This window comes from Trachypithecus francoisi, unplaced genomic scaffold (genome assembly GCF_009764315.1).
Source record: "Trachypithecus francoisi isolate TF-2019V2 unplaced genomic scaffold, Tfra_2.0 Lachesis_group16, whole genome shotgun sequence".
NCBI lineage: Eukaryota > Metazoa > Chordata > Mammalia > Primates > Cercopithecidae > Trachypithecus > Trachypithecus francoisi.
Window position 1 is genome coordinate 14,355,673 of NW_022681461.1, and position 27,545 is coordinate 14,383,217.

Sequence of the window (27,545 nt, forward strand, 5' to 3'; positions counted from 1 at the left end):
TACCTAAGCTCTTCAGGGTTCAGTTTCTTCATCTATTAAATGGGATAGTCATCCTCATTTCCTGGCCAAGTGATTTCAGAGACCACTCTGCACCAGGCCAGGGGTGGCGTAGGCCCATTAGAAGTGACTACTGTTCTTTTTCCAGTTGAACAAACCCCAGGGAAAATAGCTAATGTGTTGACTTGGGTTAGGTTCTGAATGTTTCCACCTAGTAAGGAAAGCGATTTGAGGGAAGGAGGCCTCCAGGGCCTGAGGCACCACATGGCCACGGATGGGCCCAACACCCAAGTGAAAATGGCTCAGGTGTTCTGTTCCCCTGGACCAGCTGAGAGGCAGCTGGAGGGACTCAGATGATCCAGCTGTTTGTAGCATGAACATTAACGACATGTTTATGAGAGAGAAGGTGGGGCGGGAGGAGAGAGAGAGAGAGAGCGAGAGAGAGAGAGGGAGAGTTGACTATGTTAATCTTCCAATGGATCTGGAATATCACAGGAGCTTCTGATGGTCATTAGCTGGTCATCGGTGACGATCCTCTGCCTACCACAACACTTAGCTTGTCACTGATTGAGAAACCCGTCATTCTCCTGGGGATTCCCCTGTGGCCCACCGCCCTCCCTGTGGGATGCTCTGTGCTGTGAAATAGTTCCTTTGATCCTCTTCTCAGTTTTGTTTGGGTTCTGAGAATTCAAGCGGGTGAATTCTTCAGAGTGGGTATGTGTGTTGTCTCCCGCCCCTTTCCCTGGGAACAGCCTCATTCTGGATAGCAGATTTTGGCAGAGGTGTTACAACCCTTGGGTATTTTCCCGTTTCAAGCACTACGGTTGATACTGTGACGGGAAACAGCCCTTTCATCCGCACTGAGGTAGAGAATGTGTTTCTGAAAGCTGCCTCTCATACCTTGGAGTGAGAGGACTGTAAATCCCATAGTTCCCTTCCTCCATGATGAAGGCTGCACGTCTCGAGTTAGGGTGTACTGTCTTAGGTAAGAGACAAAGGAATCGATACTAATCCAAGCAACAGACCAGCATATGAGGATTTCAGAATGCATTTAGGCATTAGTGAATTACCATCAATTCTCCTAGGACACGCTCAATATGGATCTATAATGGAAGGCTCGCCATCCTGTTTTCTGTCTGAAATAAAGCCAGGGAGCCTCCATCCAGACGATCAGGGCCCTATTTTATCCCTCATTGCTATTATTACTGACCACACACACACACAGACACTGTGGAGACAGTAGAGTGGGAAATGGACTGGCAGACCTCGAAAAGACCTTTTGGCTCTCAAATGCAGTGCTGTCTGTGGTCATCTATAGCAAATTCAGTAAAAGTGGTTCATAAAGGTCTGATTCTCGGGTGAGTACTTTGGCAGCTTTGGCATCTGTATTCACAAATACAGATGTAGGTGGGCGTTTCAGAACTGCTTATTCTTACAGATTAACAGGGAAGATGGAGTAAGTGATTATCAATAGGAGGCACTGTTGCCCCTCATCATCTTGTTTGCTAACCCTCTTTCAAGGAGTATGTTTTAAATTCAGTATATTCTGAGTTTATAAAAAAACAGTCAGTCAAGTTGGATGTGGTGGTGCACACCTGTAATTCCAGCTACTTGGGAGGCTAAGGCAGGAGGATTTCTTGAGGTCTGGAGTTTGAGACTAGCCTGGGCAACATAGCAAGACCTTGTCTCTACAAGGAGTACAAAACCAGTCCATCACCTGGAGTTTTGCTGCCTGTCCATACTGAATCCAACAAGAACATTCAAGACATGCAGTGCATTTTCTTTCATAATACAAATTGCAAAACAAACACAGAATCCTTGGGATCTATTTATATTCTTTCTTGCTAAAAATATCTTTCCTGTTCCCTTTACAAAACAGCACCACAGCAGAATTCAACTTATCTCCTCTGCCTGGTGTGTTCAACCCCTGTAGAAATCTTGACTCCTGCTGGACATTCAGAACTCAGTCCAGAAGTCACTTCCTCTGATAAGTCTACCTGGACAACTCGACCTAAAGCAGCTCCCTCCTGCACATCGTTCTTTCTCAGAGCCCTGTTGTGTTTTCTTGCAAACACTTAGATCTTGAGTTGTTTTTGAACTTATTGTGCATTTCCTCCTATACAGAATCTAATTCCATGGGAGCAGGATCTGGGTGCTTTTCACAGCAGTCTTCCTGTGTCTGACACACAGCAGGTTCTCCACTAAATATGTTAAATGAATCGGGGCACTTGCCTGAAATGAATCGGGGCATGTGCCTGAACTCCAGGTGATTGGTGATTGACTGGTTTTGTATTTTGTGTAGACAGGGTCTCACTATGTTACCCAGGGTGTTCTCAAACTCTAACCTCAAGCAATCCTCCTACCTCAGCCTCCCAAGTAGCTGAGATTACAGGTGTGCACCACCACACATGGCTTGATTGACTGCTTTTAATAAACTCAGAATGTACCGAAGCTTCAAACATGCCCTGATTAACCATAGTTAATTGAATCAGGCACAATCATTTAACGTTTAGTTAAATTTAACATTTCGTTAAATGACTGTGCCTGATTCATTTAACATTTAGCTAAATGATTGTGCCTGATTCATTTAACTATGGGAAAGATTGGTTGGCTGCCTGCTGGGATGGTATCACTACCTCATTCATTCCTTTGTTCATGTGTTCTCCAAATACTTCCTGAGCAGTTGCTAGGGGGCCACATGGCAATACAAAATTCCTGTGGGAAGATAGATAAGGAAACAGGGCATTGTGACCCTGCATTGATGGCCAGATGGAGGAACACACAGGCCCGGTCCCTGCTATGAGTGTCCCAGGAGGGCTCTTGACTTAGCAAGGGTGGATTAGGGAAAGCTCCTGAAGGAGTTGGCCCTGGAGCTAAAGGTCCTGCCTTTCAAATTCTTTTGTAATAGTCCTTTCCAAACCAGAGGAAAGCCTGTTGCTTTTTAGACTGTCTGTTTCTGATCTTACTTACCCATTCCCTTCAAACTCATTGGATTTTTCTCTTAGAATTGAACCCTTTTAGAAAAGTGCTAGACCTGGTTTCAAACCGCAGGGCCTGCAGTTGTATGTCATGTGTCACAACTTCAACTTCCAAGTCATGAGCAGGAGGGAGAACCACGGTTGCTTACCCAACTCCTCTTGGTATGAATAGTTAGAAGTCTTTATTCATTAAAAAAAACCTGCCTTCTGCTTAAGGCGAGGTCAGAGTTAAAGACAAGCTTTCAGGGATCAGAGAGCATGGCCTGTGGTGGGGACAGTGTTAATCTTGTCAGCAATCCAGTGCAATCTTCATGGCATTTCTTCTCTAACGTTTTTAATGTTTGCAGTGTTTAGCACTGCAAGTCTATAATATCTCACAAGATTTCCTGGAAAGAAAAGTGCACCCTCACAAACGACGCCCTCCCTCACCAACCACTCTGCAAGCTGACGTTTGCATTGAAGATGACCCAGTTTCATATTGGTTGTCCATTATCCCATCACCTGCGGAAAATGGAAGCACTGGGATTGTCCATCTCCTAAATATTAATGCCTGTAGCTAGCTCACAGGGGCACAAGCGTGTATGTGTGTGCAGGTGGACATGTTGCATGTATTTCTTTTGGAACATAGGTTGAGTTAATCATCAGTTTATGGCCCACCTCTCATCATTGGTCCCTTTAGGCCCATGGATTGATTGACTTCCCTTTTCCACTCCTGACGGCAACACTGGATATCTATCTATCTATCTATCTATCCATCTATCTATCTATCTATCTTTGCCTTTGTATCCATCCTTATAAAATGATTAATATTGTTTTTTGTGTCTATACTTCTAAATTTCATAAATTAAATGATGGTATAGAACTCATTGTATTCCCTCCTTTTTACGCTCAGAACACTGCTTTTGGGATCTGTCCATATTGCTGGACATACATGTATTTTGTTGATTTTAACTGTGATAGAGTGTCCCAAAGGGTGCATCTTCCATGTTTTACTTATCCATCTGTCCCGCTAACAATAAACACCCAAGTTGCCTCCAACTTTGACTATTATGATTAATGCTGTCATAAAAAAACTTGAACATATCCTTTTTTGCACCTAGAGTTTTTCTAGGAAAAATGCCCAGAAATGGGATTGCTGGGTCATAATATTTGACTAAATACTCCCACCTTGCTCTCTGGAGGAGCAACATGTATCTAGCACCTTTCAGCAGTGCACAGGTATTTTTGTTTTCTCGTGTCTCTGCCGACTCCCTAGTTTTATTGCCAATGTTATAGGTATAAAGTAACATCTTGTTTTGGTTTGTATATCTCTAATTATTCATGTGTTTGAGCATCTCTCCCTACACTGGCCCTTAGGGTTTCCCCTTCTTTGAATTGTCTGTTCATTATCCTTTGACCATTTCTCTATTGGTCTTCCTGTCCATTAAAAAAATGATATGTAAGGATTTCTTCTTTATTCTAGATATTAGTCCTTGTCGGCTTTAGATTATGAAAATATGTTCTTTCAAGTTGTCATCTCTCTGTTACTTTGACTCTGATGTCCTTTATTAAACAGAAATAAATTTTAATTTTGGTATGATCAAATTAATCAATTTCCCCTTTGTGATTGATAGTATTTTGGGTCTTATTTTAGAAGTCTTCCCTTGCTGTGGTATATGTTCTAGGTTGAATTTTGTTCAGAAGCTTTAAAGAGCTTTGCTTTCCTCCTGGTTATGTACTTTTCCAGTCATCAGATGATGTGACAATGAAGGGACAGTGGATACAAATTACAGAGTTGGATGTAATTTTTCAGATGCACTCAAGGCATACTAATTTTTTTCTACCTCAAAGTCATATTGGTGATCAAATTCTTCTAATACAGTTTTCCCACTATCTTTAGTCTACTCTCCCGGGCCATGTCTTCTGTTTCTTCCAGAGACACTTGCTTCTTCTGGCTCATTTTCCTTAGCATGCTCATGGAACCAATAGAAAGTATTCTTGATGCCAGACATCACCTTTGCTCCTCCATGCTGTGGTTCACACACCCATCTCTGCTTGGCCTTCTGGGTGCTCAGAGATGTGTAGGCATTTCTCTTTTTACCCTTGAAGATCCTCTGGAGGAGACCTTTGTTAGTGTCAGCTGAAGAATCATGAAGTACATAAATTTGGAAAGAAGAGCTTTATTTCTCACAAAGGGTTGCAGCTTGCAGGTTGGTCGTTCTGACAGGTGGGGAAACGTAGCCTCTGGCCAGAAGCTGGAAACAAGCACTTCAAGGGTGGGAAGAATAAAACAAAGATTTATGCCGAATGGGGTGGCCAAGTATACATATTCAACAGGTTATAGTAGGAGCTATGAATATTCACAAAAGGAAGGCACAGGCATGCATAGTAGGCTAGCACATAAGCAACATGCATCCCATGTTCACTTTTGGGTGGAGACTTAACATTTAAATGTATTATCATTAGGGCCTATACATCAAAAGGTGAAGCAGAGGACACAAACGCCCTCTATGCACAGCCTCCATAGACTGGCTAGAACCACTTTGTGGTCAGTGGTCTCTTACCAAGAAGGAATGCTGGTCAGTTGCTGTCTCAAAACCACAAAAGGGAGGGGCAGCATCGGCGATTGGTTGATATCAGTGGTGCAATCTTTCAAAGGGCAGGTTTCTGTTTAACCCTTGGTGTAGGAAACCTAATAGCAATTAATGAGGTAGGGAGTATAATGAGGTCCGACCTCATCATGTATGGGAACTCAGTTTTTAAGAGTTCTCTGGGGCCGCTTGTCCAAGTTGGGGCAATGTTCAGTCTGTTAAGGGGCTTAGGATTTTATTTTCATTTCTTGTTAGAATCCAGCAACAACTTTAATTTGGCATGCTTTTCTGTTTTAGATGTATACTCCTTAATTTCAAGAGCAATCAATTTGCTTTTAAGTGCAATCCCACTGGGTTCCTTCTTGTTGTGATTTTTTAATGAATAAGCCACACCTGCATAAGCCTCAGAGCAGGCAGTTCCAGTCAGGGAATTCCTGGATGCAGAGGATATTAGCTGTGAATGGAACCCCAACGAATGTCCACTGGTTTCCATCCAGAGGTGGTACCACCTCCTATCTTGGGGAGCAATTGGAAATACTGGGGCAGGGGCATTAAATTTTTTAAAAATTTAAAACATTTTAAATCAAACATTATATATATTTATGGTATACAACCTGATGTTTTGAAATATGTATGCATTGTGGAATGGCTAAACTGAGCTTTACATATGCATTACCTCATATACTTATCATTTGTTTCTGTGTTGAGAACAATTAAAAGCTACCCTCTCAGGGCTTTTTAAGTATACAGGATGTTGTTTCTAACTATAGTCTCCATGTTGTACAATGCTCTCTTGAATGTATTCCTTCTACCTAACTGAAATCCTGTATTCTTTGACTAACTTCTGGGAGAGAGCAGCTTTGATGGTCACAGTGCCTGGGTATGCTGCTAACTTCTAGTACCTGGAAGGTAGAGGTACTAAATGTCCTACAGTTCCTTGGAAAATCTGAAATAATAAAATTATTTAGCCCCCAAAATGCCAATGGTGTCCTCACTGAAAAACAGTGATTTAAATCCTTTATTATACTGATAAAGAAGGTGAGACCCAGAGAAGATTCTCAAGATCCCAAGCTCACACAGCTCGATCTGAACTGGAATATGACCCTCTAGACACTCAGACTTTTTCTGGGTACAGATACATATTTTTGGGTGAGCTTATTCCAGCCTCTTCTTTTGGATGGCAGGAGGCATTCCATATGCACCCTGCTCATGTTATTGTTTTTAATCTTTCTCTTTCTCTTTATTTTTTCACTCATTACAGCTGAGCTTGGTGATTACGATCCTGATGAGCATCCTGAGAATTACATCAGTGAGTTTGAGATTTTCCCCAAGCAGTCGCAGAAGCTGGAAAGAAAAATAGTGGAAATTCATAAAAACGAACTCAGGTAATCTAGGTAGACATTTGTGAAAATGATAAAGGTGAGAAAATATTCTTACTGCAGGGAATGTGGAAATCACATTGTGAAGGAGGAATATATATAATGTATGGGTAGGCCGTTTTGGATGGCAGCGCAATTTTTCTGGACACTGTCAAGGACACCCTGGTGTCCTCCGTCAATAACAATCTCAACAGTGTGGAGTCCCATGAGTGGCTATTTGTGAACCATCAGTAGTTATTAGAGCCATATGTTTTCTTACATATATGGATTTCTAATTACCCTGAGCTTCTGAAAGTGGAATCTAAGGTAAATAAGTAAACCTTTCTGATTTGAATTTTGTATTGTCTTTTTCCCACCTGTGGCCATAGCTGGAAGCATTGACTCCAAGTAGAGTAGAACCCATTGGCAAGATTCCCTTTGCTGAGCTGCTCTCAAGATGACCGATTTAGTGTCTGATCCTCTTTTTCTCACCTGCGATGCTTCAATGATAGCCGCACAGTAGCAGTGGTAGGAGTAGCAAAATTGCATACAGCATTCACCATGTTCCCAACACCGTTCTAAGCACTTTGCACATTTTAACTCGTTTAATCTTCACAGTAACCTAGGAGATAGGTTATTGGTTATTCCCATATTACACATGAGGGAACTGAGGCCCAGAGAGGTTAAACAACTTACCCAAGGTCACACAACTAGTAAGTATCGAGCTGGGATTTGAATTCCGGCAGCCTTAGTCTAGAGTCTGAGCCTTTATGCACTCTGTGATGCTTACACTCTCCATGGGCTGCTGGGAATAAAATGAAGTGTGTGTAGGGATCATTGCCAACTTGGAATTCAGGTAACTCAAGTAGTCTAGTCTGTAACTAGAATTTAGATACTGTGCAACCTACAGGAAAAAAAATCATTTTGGTAATAGCAAGCATGGGCAGTGTTATGACAAGTGTTGGTGAAAAACTGCAAGAACTGAGATGCTTCCATGTTCTGGGCCTCTGGTAAGTATAAAGAAAATTGCATCACTGGATTATGCATTCTGGAACAGACAACCGTTTCCGTGTGAGGAAATTGTTCAAGCTCCCTCCTTTATGCAGGCGCGCCCCCTACTGGTGAGTCTGGGAAGCGTATACGTGAGGGCATTCAAGGTGGCAGCTTACTTCAGCTGGGAAAATATGACGCTTAGTCTTAGAGATAAAGATGATTAGACATCAAAACATTGTACCTCTTTCAGAAAGCAACATGCCATCTATGTGGGTAATTTTAGAGTATTGTCTCCTAAAGCCTTGTTGAAGATACATGAAATTCTCACCACTCTTTTGCTATTTTGGAGACAAATGTACTAGAGGTAGAAATAAAGTTCCGATATTTTTGTGGAGGGGTTTGTGGCAGAGCAGTGTTCTGGGGAGTACAGGGTGAGAATCCCTGGATGAAGGAGTTGCAGCCACTGTTTGAACTGATAGGAGATGGAATGGAAAGGTTTTCTATGCCCTGAATTTGCAGGGTCTCTAATGCTTAGAACATAGGATAATAATACACATTTATTGAGCATTTACTTACTAGATGCCAAAACATTGTGCTAAGAGCTTTAAGTGCATTATCCCACTCAGTTCTCCCAAACTCTATTAGATGGACGCTATTGTTCTTTCTAGCGTGGGATGAGGAAAGTACAAGCTGAAGTGGTTAAAGGACTTGTGCTGAGTAAATAGTGGAGTCAGGACTTGAACCTTGGGTTACCTGGTTCAAGGTATGCCCATGCTCTTCTCCCTTTGTTGAGCATTGCAAGGGAATCAGGTAGTCGGGTAGATGTTTCACGGTGATCACCATGTCAACAGTGCTTGAGGATGGAGAACCAGGGCAGAAGGGCCGACTAGTAATTTCTGGTGTTCAGACAAGTAATGTGAAGGACCTGAAAAAGAATAGGTGTAAAGGAAATGGAAAGAAGAGAGTCATGAGAGGCGTTGCAGCCAGACTTGGTGACCCACAATTTCATGAGAAAATGAGTGAATCAAAGAAGATTCCAGGTTGTTCTATTAACATTCAGAAAGCTGTAGCTTGGACCCTGGGCCAGCAACTGGGCTTGTGGAGATCCCTGGAAGTAGCCATCATGCACTCAGGGAAGACAGGGGGTCTTCAGTCTGTCACACTTTATAAATCTTGGAAGTAAGTTCTGTGGTTTGATCAAAGCTGCTGTTCTATGGCACATGTGGTCCTGCACATTTGTAACATCCATTAAGCCTTTGTGAAGAGGTCAGAGTTGTATGCCTGAAGGATGAACCTGTCAGGAATCATATCGCATTGCAAGGACAGCTTCAGGAGGTATTTCCCTGTATATTTTTGCTCATTGTCTCTAAGTAGTCCTGCATGTCATTCAGCATCAGTGCAGCAGAGAGATACTTTTGGTTTGGAGGGTAAGACAAGAAGAGCAGAAGAGGCTGACAGTGAAGAGGGAGAGGAGCTTTCTTGCGTCTGATGGGAAACCTGCTACAGGGACTGAAGGTGCTCTGGGGGTGCCACCACCCCTTCACACACAGGTCAAGAAAGTGTTATCTGTCTTGTGTGAGGAATTGGGCCTTGGATTACTCTGCAAACTTGACCATGCCAGGAAGGAGTCATGGATGGAGGAGACCTGTGCTTGGCTGCACCAAGACTTGGCCATCCTGCTCTCCAGTGTCACCACAACACCCGTGACCCTCCCACATAGCTAGGGATAGTGTGTGGCCATCGAACTGCTGTTCTGAAGATGTCCTGAGAGGATTCCAGCTGGCCTTTTTTGGGGTTTGAGGGACCCAATAAATAACCTCCTTCTTCCTGCCTGCTTTCTGAATCAGCTGAGAAATAAAACACAATAGGTGCTCAAATATTAGCAGAAATGATAATTTACAGTGAGATCAACATCTTTACCCTAGGAGGGAGTAAATTGATTAGGATTATTCTGCTCCTATGATCTCTGAGAAAGGAACAAAAGCTTCCATTCTTGGCAGAAAATTAATAAGAGAGAAAGAAGAAATTTCCTCTGTGGGAGGCTACACACTGTTTGAAGGTGGGACCAAGATGGCCTGATAGATAGGCATGAATAATAGAGTTCTTTGGGAGATGGGGGGGGGGGGAGAGAGAGAGAGAGAGAGAGAAAGAGAGAGAGAGAGAGAGAGAGATACTTTTCCTTGGAGTTTTAAGAAGACCAAGATGTTAAGAAGAATTTTCATGAACTAAATTAAATTGATGACTGAAGGTAAAAGTTCATGCTTGGATCAATGTTTCTTCTTCTGAATCCTTCACTGTACTGGAGGAGGTAAGGTAGGTAGAAGTCACAGTTTTGCAAATACAGTTGCATATTCTCGTTATTGATCATCTCTATATAGGTCAAGATCAGTTAGATTATTCTGAGGAAACAAACCCCCAATGCTCAGTGGCTTAGAGTAAGAAAGGCTTCTTCTTTACTCTGTTCTGTGCCCACCAGAGGCCAGCTGGGGAGCTCTGCCCACCACTGTCACTCAGGGAAGTCAAAAGCTTGGATTTGCCAGATGTTGAGCCACAAGGAAAAGAGCTCTGGTGGAAGGTCATGCTTCATTTCGGAAGTGATTCTTATCACTTCCACTTACAACTCTCTGATCAGGACCTGTCCCAGGATCTTACCCAGGATCAAGGAAATACAGTTCTATGGTGTTCAGAAGGTAATAGGAGCTGGAAACAGGGGGCATACAGCCCTTAATGGCCCTCACAACCTCATTGACTAATAGAGTTGTTTTTCTTTTTTTAATAGACTTTATTTTTTAAAAGAGATGTTTAGGTTTACAGCAAAATTGAAAGGAAGGCACAGAGATTTCCTCTATACCCCTGTCCCACACATGCATAGCCTTCCTCATTATCAATATCCCTCCTAGAGTGGTACATATATTACAACTGATGAGCCTGCAGTGTTACATTATAATCACCCATAGTTGATAGTTTACGTTAGAGTTCACTCTTGGTGTACACTCTGTGGGTTTGATGAATGTATAGTATCATTCCATTGCAACACCAATAGCATTATAGTATTATACAGAGTAGTTTCCCTGTCCTAAAAGTCATCCCTTCTTCTCCCCTAACCCCTGGCAACCACTGATCTTTTTAGTGTCTCTATAGTTTTTGCCTTACCCGGAATGTCACAGTTGGAATCATACAATGTGCAGCCTTTTCAGGTTGGCTTCTTTCACTCAGTAATATGCATTGAAGTTTCCTCCAAGTCTTTTCTTGGTTTGAGAGCTCATTTCCTTTTGGCACAAAATAATATTCCATTGTCTGTATGTATCATAGTTTATCCATTCACCTGCCGAAAGACATCTTGGTTGCTTCCAAGTTTGAGCAATTGTGAATAAGGCTGCTATAAATAACTGTGTGTAGGTTTTTGTGTAGACATAAATTTTCAGCTCATTTGGGTAAATACCAAACACCATGATTGCTCTATCATATGGTAAGAGTATGTTTAGTTTTATAAGAAACCACCACTACACTGTTTTCCAAAGTGGCTGCAGCATTTTGCATACCCACCAGCAGTGAATGAGAGTTCCTGTGGCTCCACATCCTTGCCAACATTTGGTGTTGTTAGTGTTCTGGATTTTGGTCATTCTAATAGATGTGTAGCTAATAGAGTTTCATTTAGAAAGATTTTTACAGAGGCATCTTTGGGCCTTTTAATATCATGTGAACTAGATGATATGGAGATGTGTCACTTACATAAACCACTGAGCTGAATGATTCTTCTAGGTAAGGGCTAGTTCAATATTTTTGACTTTCTGGGTCGTATGGTCTCTAGTGCAGTGACTCAGCTCTGTTTTGGTAGAGCAAAAGCAGATATAGACATTTCATAAATGAGTGGGCCATGATTCAATAAAACTTTATTGATAACACAGGTGGCAGGCTACATTTGGCCTATGGGTCCTAGCTTGCTGACTCCTGTTCTGAACACATGGCAGAGCAGGTATGGAATAAATTTCTACTTCACTGTCCTGCCTCTATAGAAAATTTTAAGTTATCAGGAGCCATAGTTGTTTGTAAAACTATATGTGAAAAATAATGTCTTGTAATTTTCAGACTTTAAGCTTGGTGTGCAGAGATGAGGTCTTACCTGGGACTGCTTTAGAAATAGGTTATTCCTCCCTCTAGAGCCCTCTGGTGGCTGGAGGAAGCCATTGCTGCAACCCCTGAGGACTTGATGGTCCTGTGTTTCTTTTTGTTTGTTTGTTTGTTTTTTGAGACGGAGTTTCGCTCTTGTTGCCAGGGCTGGAGTGCAATGAATCTTGGTTCGCTGCAACCTCCACCTCCTGGGTTCAAGCAATTCTCCTGGCTCAGCCTCCGGAGTAGCTGGGACTTCAGGCATGCGCCACCATGCCAGGCTAATTTTGTATTTTTAGTACAGACGGGGTTTCTCAATGTTGGTCAGGCTGGTCTCGAACTCCCAACCTCAGGTGATCCGCCAGCGTCTGCCTCCCAAAGTGCTGGGAGTACAGGCGTGAGCCACCATGCTTGGCTGGTCCTCTATTCTTTTTGTCCCTCTTGGTTTCTGTTTTCCACAGCTTTAATCAAAGCCACCTGGGGTAAGAGGAAATACCCATTCAGTTAGTCCTGAGGGTGCTCAGAGGGGGATGAAGATCAAGAATAAGATTGCTTTTACCATAAAGAACCCTGATAGGCTTTGCTGGAGGTATTTCCTAGAGTTTCTGCTCAGCTAGTCTTTTCTTCCTCTCATCACCAGTTCATCAGGTTTGTCATTAGAGACAGAGACATTTGCATTAACTTCAGTCATAGGCCATCAGCTTTTAAATATTCAAAAGGCTCAATTGGCAGTAAGGCAGTTTTGATGAAGTATATTCCTTGCCCCTAAAGAGCAGGAAAATCATCCAACTAGCCACGCTATAATGATCCAGGGCAGTGAGGTTTGTGCTGGAAGCAAGAATGACACAGTGTGTTTTTTAAACAGAGTAATTCTCTCTATTTCTTAAAGGTTATATTCTCTGTAAATCATGAGCCATGGCTATAGTTTTAAAAAATGGAGTTATCATTTTAAAAGCATCTAGCTTTCTAGAAATAAATACCCTGACATGAAAAATATCCTCTACCTTTGCTTCTGATGAATAGATCACAAGGGCCCTCTTAAGAAATGTTTTTGTCAGTTTTGAGAAGTGTGTTTATTGTGTAAAAAGAAGACAAGAAATACATGTCTAGTTATTTTACAACCCCAATCTTTCTTAAAGTGCATTTTCTCTTTGTCATTGCTCTCTGTCCCTGTATCATTTCCCTTCCCAAGTCCCTTCCAAACTCATAGAATCTCTCTCCCTGGTAGATTATCCAATAAATTTGCATTTTTGTTGCTATTTGATATAGCACCTTTCTTAGGAAGGGGGAAGATGGGATGATTTGGGATCAAATGCGTTCACTGTAAAAATGAAGTCCTTGCATTTTGTGGCCTGGAGTAAAGGACATTTCTAGGGAGGGATGGGCTGGGGCAAGTGATGTGCACATCCAAGCCATTAATGTTTTTTATACAGGTGAAATCTAACCACCATGACCTTAAGGGGGGAAAAGCAATGTTACCAAAGTGCAATGTGGCCGTGAAGAAGAAGAGAGGGGTTATATTATTGAAAGTGGGCATCAGACATTACTTAATACATTCTCTGATTGTATTTCACATGTGATTCTAACTTACATGTAGAGCTAAAGATTCTTGGAACTTTCAATGAGACTATAGCAGTGTATTTATCCAGAGGATATTTATCCATCCTTCTATCCATTTGTGTTTCATCCATACTTCCATGCATCTTTCCATCCATCCATTCATACAACAAATATTTATTGAAGGGTGGCTTTTTGTGGGGCACTGTAGTAGTGTGGGATGGCCTAGCCCAGATTTTCAGCCATTTCATCCCCAAGCTGGGCTCTCCTTCATCATCCACACTCCCCCATGACCTCATGGTTTGAAAGATTTTATCTACAAAATAATTCATGAAGCAACAATTAATTTGCCTCTTAATTTTTATTAATCAAAGACAGTTTTGACTACGATTTAGCGCCTTCGACTATCAAGAGGTCACTAGCCAACAGCAAAGAAATTTGACAGCCAACTTCTATTCTTAAGGGATCTTTGGAGTCCAAAGCAGGAGTTATAAAATGACAGTCCTTGGACTACACTGTGACCCAGATGTATGTAGTTTGAGCCAAATAATAGCTCTAAAAAATGGAACCAGTTGCCATAAAGTTCTGGCTTTAGTTGTGACTGGGGTTTTGGTCACATGGCTCCCTAACTTTTGTGTGGTAACACTCAGCAGCAGTGCCTCTTTAAAAGAATCCTTTGTCTCTGAATTGCCACCATCCCTGCTCTGCCAATTTACCTTCTCCTTCCATTGAGTTTGCAGTCACCATTTTTTGTTTTTTAACAGATAAGGAAACAGAGTTCTGAGAAATTAACTTATCCAAGGCTACACAATTATGAAGCAATAGAACTTGACCTGAAATCTGAGTTTCCGTACATTATGCGCTAATATGTTTCTAAGCTGCTGCTCTCCTGTAGGCCTTGTCCCTGCATGGCCCCAGGGTGTTACCACTGTCTCCTTCTTAGCGTGGCAGCTATCCAAATTTGCAGCATTTTATCTAATGCTCTGCATAAAGATGACTCCTAAAGGATTTGCAAGAGATAATGTCCCTCTTTAAGTAAAAGATTGGAAATGACAGACTAGGAACTCTCATTTCCTTTCTATTTAGGATGTAGAAAGGCATGAGATATTGATCTCTCCTAACATCAAAATAACACCAACAAGCTGGCTGAATTACAGAATCATGTTTTTTGAACCCATCTGAGAGCTGAAGATGCAAATAGACCTAAATGTATTAAAATCCAAAATGTCCTTCTTAGGAGAGTGGAGACCCATAGCTGCTTTCACTTCCGGTGGAGTGACAGGAAGAGGAGGATTACACCCTAGATCAGGGCTAAGGGCAACTAGGCAAACCTTTAACCAGCACAAGAGCTGAGTGAAATCCCCCAGAGGCACCCCAGACCTTCAGCCCCGGTTGGGGAAGCCCTTGCTGATGGCAGGAGACAGGATGACAGAGAGGAGAAAGGTCTTCTAAAGTCCAGAGAGCCAGGGATGAGACTGAAGAGCAGAGGACTCTCTCTCCAGTCCACATTCCACAGGAATGCTCTAAAACATAGAGAGCTCCCTGCAGTCTCTGAGCGCTAAAGTCCCAAGCCCTGCTGAAGGGCAAGTCTTGAGAACACTCCCAAACATTTGAAGCCAGTGGTGTGGAAAATCTTTTATTCCGACACAGCTAAATCTAAGTAAAGTTGCAACCAAGTTGCAGCAAAATGTAATCTAAACCAAGTTGAGAATTCTGTTTTTCAGAAGTAGAAGACCGTTATATTGATCTTCTACACCATTACGTTGGTCTTCTGCCCATGACTTTAATTCTAGAGCTCCTAGGCTCAGATGGGTCAGAGGGAGTCAGAAGCACCCCCTTCCCTGCCAACTGTGTTCCAAGCAGTCCAGCTCATTTCTGGCAAGATCTACATCGTATTCCACAATTAATGTCCACGAATAATTGGCATTTATTCCTGGGGTGCTGTCTGGTTTTGTACTCTATGTAATGGTATGCTAAAGGAGGATCAATAAAAGAGGGATTGTTCCTTTTTGTGTAAAAGCACTCAAAACTGGCAGAAGGGAGACATCCAGCTAAATACACAATTACTTGACCTCATCTAATATATTAGAAAAGCCTATCTTTGGAGAATTGTTAGCTCTTTGAAAAGAATTCAACTAATCACTGGTCTTTACCTTTAAATATCTCATTAGAGACACTATTAATCTGAGTGGAACATTTCCTGGTGCAATATTTGAAGGATAGAAAATCATTATTTTCCATTATCAGAGTTTTTGCCAGAAACAGATGCCCAGTGGGAGGTTCAAGGAAAAAACCCCAACCTTTCTATTTGATTGATCTTAGTATCTTCCCCCCAAAAAATGGATCATTAAATGGTTTCTTTCTTGGTGAGTCTGGGCCTCAGGGGTCTCCAGTCCTATCAGGGTCCCTGCCTTTTCTCCTTTGGTTTTGATCTTTTTGCCTTCTCTGAGCATTTGTAGTTAGCCTTTCCCTGTGTATGACTTTTTCAATTAAGTCTTTTAAATGCTTAGCCAGTAGAGATCTGAGGTTAAACCCAAAGCAAATGATGCTGACTTGAGAATTATTTTAAAGATGGGCCTTTGCTTTGTGGTAAATATCTCAGCATCCTGCTTGACATTCCCCTCAGCACAGTATTTCTGACTTCAGCCATATGTAGGGCTAGCAAGGGAACACATGGTAGTCTGAGGGCAAGGACAGAACATACTATGTGCTAGGCGCTAGTCTGACTGGTTCACATCTGTTACCGGCTTAATCTTTGCAACAATTCTTGGAGGTAGGTACTCTTTTTACAGAAACACCTTCATTTTTTAGCATCAAATAGACATGGCTTTCTGTGGTTTCATGTTCCTGTGTACTGGACAGATCAGGGTTCAGAAAACCGTTTTCTATACTGGGTCAACTAGCAAATATTTTAGGCTTTGTAGAACATATAGTCTTCATTACAACTACTACTGTTGCAACATGACAACATGTATAGACAACATGCAGATAAGTGGGTGTGGCGATGTTCCAATAAAACTTTATTTATGGACACTGAAATTTGAATGTCGTGTAATTGTCATGCGTCACGAAATATTATTCTTTTGATTTATTGAAACTGTGTAAGAATGTAAAACCCATTCTTAGTTTGAGGGCTGTACAAAATCAGGTGGCAGACAGTCCAGATTTGACCTGGAGGTTTTAGTTTCAGGTCAAAATGGAGATATCACTATTCTCTAATCAGATCTGAGTATCAGTCACCTGGAATGAATTGCCTTATCATTGATAAGTTGCAATGTTTAGAATTTGAAAAAGTTGCAATTTAAACGAATTTTTTAGGTAGGTTGCAGTGGCTCACCCCTGTAATCTTGGCACTTTGGGAGGCTGAGGTGGGGGGATCACTTGAGCCCAAGGGTTCCAGACCAGCTTGGGCAACATGGTGAAATCCCATCTCTACAAAAAATAAAAAATTAGACAGATATGGTGGCATGCTCTTGTAGTCCTAGCTATAGGAGGCTGAGGTGGGAGGATCACTTGAGTCCGGGGGGTGGAGTCTGCAGTGAGCTGAGAGCACATCATTGCACTCCTAGGCGATGGGGTGAGACCCTGTCTCAAATAAACGAATTAAATAAATAAATAAATTTAAAAATAGATATAGCGAGTATAAGTGCCATTTTGTTACATAGATATATTGCATAGTGGTGAAGTGTGGGCTTTTTGTGTAACCATCACTGGAATAGTGTACATTGTACCCATGAAGTAATGTCTCATCCCTCACTCCCTCCCACTCTCTCACCCTCTGAGTCTCCAGTGTCTATTATTTCACACTCCATGTCCATGTGACACATTATTTAGCTTCCAGTTACCAATGAGAAGATGTAGTATTTGACTTTCTATTTCTGTGTTATTAATGGCCTCTAGTTCCATTTGCCTTGCTTTTTTAAAACATAAGAGGTGGATAGGAATCATGTCATTTTATGCCATGGCATGCAGGAGAGCAGGCAGATGGCTCTTGACCATAAGATATTGGTGATGGTGACGATGTTGACACGAGCGCTGACTTTAGAACCAGGTCAACTTGCATTTGCATCCTGTATTTGCCCATACATGGCTAGTGAGGGCAAATGCAGGATGCAAATGCAAATTGACTATGAGCAATAACCTTGAGCAAGTTATTTTTCTCTTTGGATATCAGAACTCTCATCCACAAAATGAAGATAAAGATTCTAACTTTCTGAATGATAAGTAAAAATATGTATATGCTTGTCAATATAAAAAATGTTATGCTGCTTGCAATTGCAGACTTTAGTACAAGATAGATCTGCATATGTATCTGTTATCCTCCTGATCAATACCCTTTAGTCTGGGGGTCCTTTTGGACTGCATAATATTTCATCCAATGATTTCTTTATTAAAAAAGCAGAAATTGTATGTCTTTTCATCATTACAAAATGTCTAATCTGTAAAAGAGCATTTGCAGAGTGTATACAATATTTGTATGATTTAAAGAATAATTGAAAAAACATCCATGATCCCCTGGCATTGTTTGTGAATGAGAACATCACCAGCTGTTCTGAAGTCTCCTATGTGCCCCTCCCAGACCACCTCCCTCTCTCCTCCCATAGGTACACTCTTCTGAATTTTAGGTTGCTTATTCTCTTGTTTTGCTTTTATAAATTTACTTTATACATATGTATCAGTGAATGCTGTATTACTTCAGTTTTGCCTATTTTCACTTTCATATAAATGGACTCACACTGTATTCTCATGTCTCATTTTTTTTCCCTATGAACATTATATTTATGAGATTCTTCCACATTGATACATACAGCCATATGTCTTTATTTTCACTTCTGTATAATTACTTTTCTATCATCTGAACCTCCCATGTTTTATGTATCCATTCTCCTGTTGATGAACATTTGGGTTGCTTCCAGGTTTTTGCTATTGCAGACAGAGTTACTAGGGTTTATTGAATAATTCTCCTAAGGTGCATGTACAGGACTCCCTAGTGTAAGTACAAACCTAAGTTAGAACTTGCCAGAGTTTGCACTTTAACTTTTCTAGGAAATGGCAGTTTGGTTGCTCTACTTTATGTTCACACCAACAAGTAGATGAGAGTTCCCAGGGTTTCCAGTGACTTTTAACACATTAGTTTTGTTTTGCTCATTTTTGAAAGCCATAGAAATAGAATCATACAGTGTATATCCATTTATATATGGTATTTTAGTCTGTTTTGTCTTGCTATGACTGAATACCAGAGGCTAGGTAATTTATAAAGAAAACAAATTTATTTTTTACAGTTCTGGAGGCTTGGAAGTTTAAGGTCTAGGGACTGCATCTGATGATGGCCTTCATGCTGTTGGGAACTCTCTGCAGAGTCCTGAAGTGGTGCAAGGCAGCACATGAAGAGGGCATGAGCATGGCAAACTGAATCTATTCATGAAGGCAAAGTTAAAAGCCTCACCTCTTAATACTGTGACTTTGGGGATTAAGTTTCAACATGAGTTTTGGAGGGGGCAAATATTTGAACTGTAGCATTTGGCTGCTTTTATTCAATGTTATTTTTGTGATATTCATTCATCTCGTAGTGTGCAGCTTTAAGTCAGCAATTTTCATGCCTGTATAGTATTCCATTGCCTATTCATTTTACTGTTGATAGACATTTGAGTTGTTTTCTAGTTTTTGCTATTACAAATAACACTACTATGAAAATTCTATGTATTTCTTGGTGCAACATGCACTAATTTCTGTTGCATATACAACTATGAGTGGAATTGCTGTATTATAGGGTAAACATGTTCAACTTTAGTAGATAATGCTAAAGAGTTTTCCAGATTAGTTCTACGAAATTTCCACTAGAAGTATATGAGGGTTTCTTGTGCTGTACATTCTTACCAGTGCTTGCTTTTGTTAGTCTTTTTAATTGTAGCTACCAGATGGAGATGTTAGTGGTTTCTCGTAGTTTTAATTTGCATTTTCTAATAGCATAGAACATAGCTGACTAGATATAGGAGTATGTGCCTCCTTCACAGAGAGGAACCAGAATAATAAGTAGATATATTTCAAACAGATAGTCTAGGAGAGACTTCTGGGATTCACCAGAGAGGAGATGGGAAGCACTAGAAGTAACGAGAGGGTTCGAGGCAGCTTGCCCAGCCGGGAACTGACTAATAGTCAGGAGAGGTTCCTGGGCATGGGGAAACAGTAAGAAAGAAACCTCCAGGGATCAGCTTTTATGATCTTGGCTATGGGAGAAACTCTTGACCCATTAGGGCCTTGGGCCTGACATGTGGAACTGCCTAAGGATTGCACAGAGACATTCCTCCAGAAAGAGAACCCACATGGGATCCCACAGGCATCTGAGCCTACAGTGGCCTCAGCTGGGAAACATTTTGAGAGCCTAGATACTGGAGAGCTACAGACATTGTTGCTGCTACTGAGCTGCTGCAAGGAGGATAGAGGAGAACAGATGCTCCTACACACCCTTAGGAGCATCCCTACTGCCTTGTTGTGAGGTGCTGTTGAGACTGAGATGTGAGTGGACTGCACTCTCCACAGCTTCTTGTCCACACTGCTTGCCTGGGAGAGATCCCACCCTCTCTGTTCCCAGGCCCAAGGCACCATTTTGAGAGTTTAATGACGGACTGCCATTTGACTTTGGACTGTTTGGGTTGATGTGGTTGCAGTTGCCACCTGGCCAAGGAGGGATAGGGAAGCCAGGCTGTCCTCTCATATATAGGACAATACCTACCGCCCTGCTGTGAGGCTGAGATGTGAGTGGACCACACTCTCCACAGCTTCTTGTCCATACTTCCTGCCTGGGAAGGGCTCTGCTGTCCCTGATCATAAGTCTTAGGTGTCATGTAGAGAGTTTAACTCTGGGCTGCACTCCACCGTGAGCCGAGTTCAAGTTGTCATGGCTGCAACCACTGTCCACTTGAGGAGGGACAAGGCTCTCTTTTGCATACCCAGGACAATACCCACTGCCCTGCTAGGGGCTGCTGTGAGATAAAGACTCAAGTGGACCGAAACTCAAGAGGATATAACAATTCTAGATATATATGCTCCCCAAATCAGTGCACACCCATTCAAAAAACAAATATTACTAGACCTAAAGAAAGAGACAGACAGAAATACAATAATAGTGGGAAGGTCAACACCCCACTCACAGTACTAGACAGATCATCAAGACAGAATATTAACAAAGAAACATTGAACTGAAGTTGGACTTTAGACCCTGTAGACTTAGACATTTACAGAACATTCTACCCAATAGCTACAGGAAATACATTCTTTTCATCAGTACATGGAAAAATCTCCAAGATAGACCATATAGTAGTCCACAGAAAATGTCTTAACAAATTTTTTAAAAATTGAAATTGTATTAAATGTCTTCCCAGACCACAGCAGAATAAAGCTAGAAATCCGTACCAAGAGGAATGCTTGAAACTATACAAATACATGGAAATTAAACAGCATACTCCTGAATGATCACTGGATCAATAAGGAAATTGAGACACATTTAAAAAATTTTTTGAAATTAATGAAAATGAAAACACAATATAACAAAACCTGTGGAATACAGCCAAAGCATTGCTAAGAGGGAAATTTATAGCATTAAACACCTACATCAAAAAAGTAGAAAGATCACTAACCTAACATCGTCCCTGAAGTAACTAGAAAAACAAGAACAAACAAAACACACACTTAGCAGAAGAAAAGAAATAACAAAGATCAGAGAAGAATGAAATGGAGACAAAAAATTACAAAAGATCAACCAAACAAAAAGTTGGTTCTTTTGTTTTTGAAAAAAGATAAACAAAATTGATAAACCATTATCTAGACTAACCAAGAAAAGGAGAAGATCCAAATAACTCAATCAGGAGTGAAAAAGGAGACATTACAACTGATACCACAGAAATACAAAAGATCATCAGGGACTGTTATGAACAGCTATATACTCACAAACCAGAAAAACTAGAGGAAATGAATAAATTTCAGCCTCACAAGATTGAACCAGGAAGAAATAAAACTTCTGAACTGGCCAATAATGAGTAGTGAGACTGAATCAGTCATAAAAACAAATCTCTCAACAACAATAACAACAACAATGACAACAACAAAAGAACAAAACAACATCCATCCAGGACCAGATGGATTCACAGCCGAATTCTAGAAAACATGCAAGGAAGAACTAATACCAATCTTGCTGAAACTGTTCTAAAAAATAGAAGATGAGAGACTTCTCCTTAACTCATTCTGCAAGGCCAGTATCACTCTGATACCCAAAACAGAGAAGGACACAACAAAAAAGAAAATTACAGATAAATATCCCTGATGAACATAAATGCAAAAATCTTCAACAAAATAGTAGCAAATCAGATCCAACAACACATAAAAAGAAAATACATCATGATCAGGTGGGATTTATCCCAGGGAGGCAATGATGGTTCAACATACATAAATCCATAAATGTGATACATCACATACAGAATTAAGGACAAAAACCACATGATCACCTCAATAGATGAAGAAAAAGTGTTTGATAAACTTCAGCATCTCTTCATGAGAAAATTCTCAACAACCCAGACATAGAAGGAACATACCTTAATATAATCAAGGCAATATATGACAAACCCACAGCCAACATCACATTTAACAGGATAAAGTTCAAAGCATTCCCTCCAAGAACTGGAACAAGACAAAGATGGCCACTTTCATCACTCTTTTTCAACATAGTACTGGAGGTCCTTGCTAGAGCAATGAGGCTAGAGAAAGAAAAGACATCCAAGTTGGAAAAAAGGAAGTCAAATTATCCCTGTTTGGTGATGGTGTGGTTTCTATCTAGAAAACCCTAAAATCTCTACCAAAAGATTCCTAGATTTGATAAATGAATTTAGTAAATTTTCAGAATACAAAATATATATGCAGAAATTGTATTGGTACACTGTATTAGTCAATTTTCATGCTGCTGATAAAGACATATCCAAGACTGGGCAATTTATAAAAGAAAGAAGTTTATTGGACTTACAGTTCTACATTGCTTGGAAGGGTTCACAATTATGGTGGAAGGCAAGGAGGAGCAAGTCACATCTTACATAGGTGGCAGCAGGCAAAGAGAGAGCTTGTGCAGAGAAACTCTCGTTTTTAAAGCCGTCAGATCTCGTGTAACCCATTCACTATCACGAGAACAGCAAGGGAAAGACCTGCCCCCGTGATTCAATCATCTCCCACTGGGTTGCTCCCACAACACATGGTCACTTGAGGTCAGGAGTTCAAGACCAGCATGGCCAACATGGTGAAACCCCGTCTCTACTAAAAGTACAAAAACTAGCTGGACCTGGTGGCACATGCCTGTAATCCCAGCTACTCAGGAGGCTGAGGCAGGAGAATCCCTTGAACCTGGGAGGCGGAGGTTGCAGTGAGCCAAGATCATGCCACTGCACCCCAGCCTGGGTGACAGAGCAAGACTCTATCTAAATAAATAAGTAAATAAATAGTCCTGGGAAATTTGATAGTTTCATGCAGAAGAGTGAAACTGGAGCAATACATCTCTCCATAAACAAAAATTAAGATGGATTAAAGACCTAAACATAAGACCTTGAACTATAAAAATCCTAGAAGAAAACCTAGGAAAAACTCTTCTGGACATTGGCCAAATAATTTGTAACCAATTCCTCTAACTAAAATGTAACAAAACAAAAACGGGCAAATGGGACTTAATTAAACTAAAATGCAACAAAACAAAAATGGGCAAATGGGACATAATTAAACTAAAAAGCTTCTGCACAGCAAAAGAAATAACAGAGTAAACAGACAACCTACAGAATGGGAAAAAATACTTGCAAACGATGGGTCTGACAAAGGGCTAATATCTGGAATTTACATGGAACTTAAACAGCTCAACAAGAAAAAACAACCCCCCTTAAAAAACAAGCAAAGAACATGAAAAGCCATTTTTCAAAAGAAGACATCCAAGTGGCCAAAAAATGCTCAACATCACTAAACATCAGAGAAGTGCAAATTAAAACCACAAAGAGAGACTACCTTACACCAGTCAGAAAGGCCATTATTAAAAAGTCAAAAAACAACAGATGTTTTCAAGATGCAGAGAAAAGAAAACACTTATAACATGTTGGTAGGAATGTAAATTAAAACAATTTTTGGGGGGAACAGTGTGGAGATTTCTCAAAGAACTAAAAATAGAACTACTATTTGATCCAGCAATCTCACTATTTTCCCTTTGTGTATATGTATCTACCCAAAGGAAAAGAAAGAATCATATCAAAAAGATACCAGCACTCATATGTTTATTACAGCACTATTCACAATGGCAAATATATGGAATCAGCTAAGTGTCCATCAATGGAGAACTGGACAAGGAAAATGTGATATATATATATATATCACATTTATATATTTATATATTATTATATATACAATATTATTCCACATTATATATATATTCCATATAATATACAATAGTATTCCATGCTATATATATTATATATATACACACATTATATATAATATATATAGCATGGAATATTATTGATCCATAAAAAGAATGAAATCATGTCTTTTGCAGTAACATGGATAGAACCGGAGGCTATTATTCTTAATGAAATAACTCAGAAATAGAAAAGGCAAATACTGCGTGCTCTCGCTTGTAAGTAGGAACTAAACAGTGAATACACATGGGCATATAGAGGAGAGTAATACACATTGGAAACTACAAGACATGGGATGGTGGGAGGAGGTGAGGGTTGAAAAATTACGTATTGGGTACAATGTTCACTATTTGGGTGATGGTTGCACTAAAAGCCTAGTTTTTACCACTATGCAATATGTGCACGTAGGAAATCACTTGTGCCTCCTAAATATGTAGAAAATAGACATTAAAAATTAAATAAAATAATTTACATATTCTTGATCATAAGAAGCTAAGCACATTTTCATGTAGTTATTGGTTACTTAGATGTCCTATTTGGTAAGTGCCTATTAAGTCTTTTTTTTTTTTTGAGACGGAGTCTTGCTCTGTCGCCGGGGGCTGGAGTGCAGTGGCCGGATCTCAGCTCACTGCAAGCTCCGCCTCCCGGGTTCACGCCATTCTCCTGCCTCAGCCTCCCGAGTAGCTGGGACTACAGACGCCCGCCACCTCGCCCGGCTAGTTTTTTGTATTTTTTAGTAGAGACGGGGTTTCACCGTATTAGCCAGGATGGTCTCGATCTCCTGACCTCGTGATCCGCCCGTCTCGGCCTCCCAAAGTGCTGGGATTACAGGCTTGAGCCACCGCGCCCGGCCGCCTATTAAGTCTTTTGCCTATTGTGTGAGGTTGGGGGCATGGTTACTGGTTTTGAAACACATTTTGTTGCTCTTTATTGATTTACAGGAGTTTTAAAAATATTCCAGATAGGTGTCCTTCTTTGGTTACGTGTTGCTGACAGCTTTTCCCATACTGTAGCTTGCCTTTTTCCGCCCTGGCTGGTGTCTCCTGATGAACAGAGGTCCTTGAGTTTAAGGGTTTGTCCTCAGGGGCTGTGTGGCACTGGTACCCTGCTGCCATCTGGGATTGGCTGTGATTGGAAATTAGATGCTCATCAGATTTAGGAAGGACAGGTAAGTGGTCAGAAAGAGACCACCTAGGCAAGGAAAAATTATTCACTTTTCAAAGTGAACATCCAAATGATAACCTTCCACAATTGTCTTGTTCCTATATTGAATAGGATATGCTTTAAAAACAAACTTGAATTTTATGAATAGACAACATGTAGCGTTTAAAAAGGTGGTGATAGTTCAATGAATAGTGAGAATGGCTAGGTCTGTAGATCAGAGGAGTACTTATTAGTGGGTGGGAGAATGAGGGCCTTTCAAGTAAACTGGGAGGATCACCCCGGAGCAAAGCTGATTGCCCAGGCTATGGGAGGCACAGGGCTGCTTTGGCTCTAGTCCTGGTTCACTTTGGTCTTGGTCTGGGTCATTAGGGCGAAGTTCTGCATTGAGGGCCAGAAGAGTGGGTTGTTGCTTAGAGACATGCTGGGTATTTTGACTGCTTTGTCCCTAGTTGGGAAGGTGAGATGAGTATACAAATGAGTGTGTGTGTGTGTGTGTGTGTGTGTGTGTGTATGCATGAGAGAAAGAGAGCTCAATAATATGTGAATTCAATAATTTTTTTGGTTTTATTTTTATTTATTTATTTATTTTTTAAGGCAGGATCTTTCTTGCTCTGCTACCCAGGCTGAAGGACAGTGGCATAATCATAGTGCACCACCATATCTGGCTAATTAAAAAAAAATTTTTAGAAGAGACCTTGCTACATTGCCAGGCTTGTTTTGCACTTCTGAGCTCAAGTGATCCTCCCACCTTACCCTCCCAAAGTGTTGGGATAACAGGCATGAGCCACTGCACCCAGCCTGACTTCAATAATTTTCTGTATGGTTTATTTGTTGGTGGAGAGTAAGATATTACTTCAAAAACATAAGAGAGAGATGGAGAGAGAAATGCCATATGGATTAAGAAAACCTTCCAGAAATCTCTTTTCCCATCCCTGTCAATATAGTTATTAATTTTCCTGAGTCCATTGTTACTTTATCAAAAGGAAAAAAATTATAATGACTATGTCTTGAAAAGAAAAGAATCAAAGAAATGGCCCGAGATAGTAATTGCTGGATCTAAAGGGCCCACAAGTACTAACTGGGATGAATACATAAAGATATTCTCTATGTACATATATCACAGTGAAATTTCAGAACACTAAAATGAATAAGGAAATCTTGAAAAGCATTAGACTTTATTTTTCTAAAGCACAAATTTGACTTAATCCCTCAGAAGTACTCTGTAGATGGCTTTACAAACGATCTTTTCTTTTTTTTTTTTTTTATTATACTTTAAGTTCTAGGGTACATGTGCATAACGTGCAGGTTTGTTACATATGTATACTTATGCCATGTTGGTGTGCTGCACCCATCAACTCGTCAGCACCCATCAATTCATCATTTATATCATGTATAACTCCCCAATGCAATCCTTCCCTCCTCCCCCCTCCCCATGATAGGCCCCAGTGTGTGATGTTCCCCTTCCCCAGTCCAAGTGATCTCATTGTTCAGTTCCCACCTATGAGTGAGAACATGCGGTGTTTGGTTTTCTCTTCTTGTGATAGTTTGCTAAGAATGATGGTTTCCAGCTGCATCCATGTCCCTACAAAGGATGCAAACTCATCCTTTTTTATGGCTGCATAGTATTCCATGGTGTATATATGCCACATTTTCTTAATCCAGTCTGTCACAGATGGACATTTGGGTTGATTCCAAGTCTTTGCTATTGTGAATAGTGCCGCAATAAACATACGTGTGCATGTGTCTTTGTAGTAGAGTAATTTATAATCCTTTGGGTATATACCCAGTAGTGGGATGGCTGGGTCATATGGTACATCTAGTTCTAGATCCTTGAGGAATCGCCATACTGTTTTCCATAATGGTTGAACTAGTTTACAATCCCACCAACAGTGTAAAAGTGTTCCTATTTCTCCACATCCTCTCCAGCACCTGTTGTTTCCTGACTTCTTAATGATTGCCATTCTGACTGGTGTGAGATGGTATCTCATTGTGGTTTTGATTTGCATTTCTCTGATGGCGAGTGATGATGAGCATTTTTTCATGTGTCTGTTGGCTGTATGGATGTCTTCTTTTGAGAAATGTCTGTTCATATCCTTTGCCCATTTTTTGATGGGGTTGTTTGTTTTTTTCTTGTATATTTGTTTGAGTTCTTTGTAGATTCTGGATATTAGCCCTTTGTCAGATGAGTAGGTTGCAAAAATTTTCTCCCATTCTGTAGGTTGCCTGTTCACTCTGATGGTAGTTTCTTTTGCTGTGCAAAAGCTCTTTAGTTTAATTAGATCCCATTTGTCGATTTTGGCTTTTGCTGCCGTTGCTTTTGGTGTTTTAGACATGAAGTCCTTGCCCATGCCTATGTCCTGAATGGTACTACCTAGATTTTCTTCT

The 27,545-nt window shown here is 40.7% G+C and overlaps 1 protein-coding gene across 2 annotated transcripts in view; it reads left to right on the top strand.

Moving 5' to 3' along the window:
* Nucleotides 1–27,545, top strand: part of FRMD3 (FERM domain containing 3) — a 299,022-nt gene that overhangs the window by 206,695 nt on the left and 64,782 nt on the right. For both annotated transcript variants that reach the window (XM_033236977.1, XM_033236976.1), the window contains exon 6: nt 6,807–6,930. In XM_033236977.1, the coding sequence (XP_033092868.1) occupies nt 6,807–6,930 (124 nt within the window). The remainder of the gene's footprint in view (nt 1–6,806; nt 6,931–27,545) is intronic.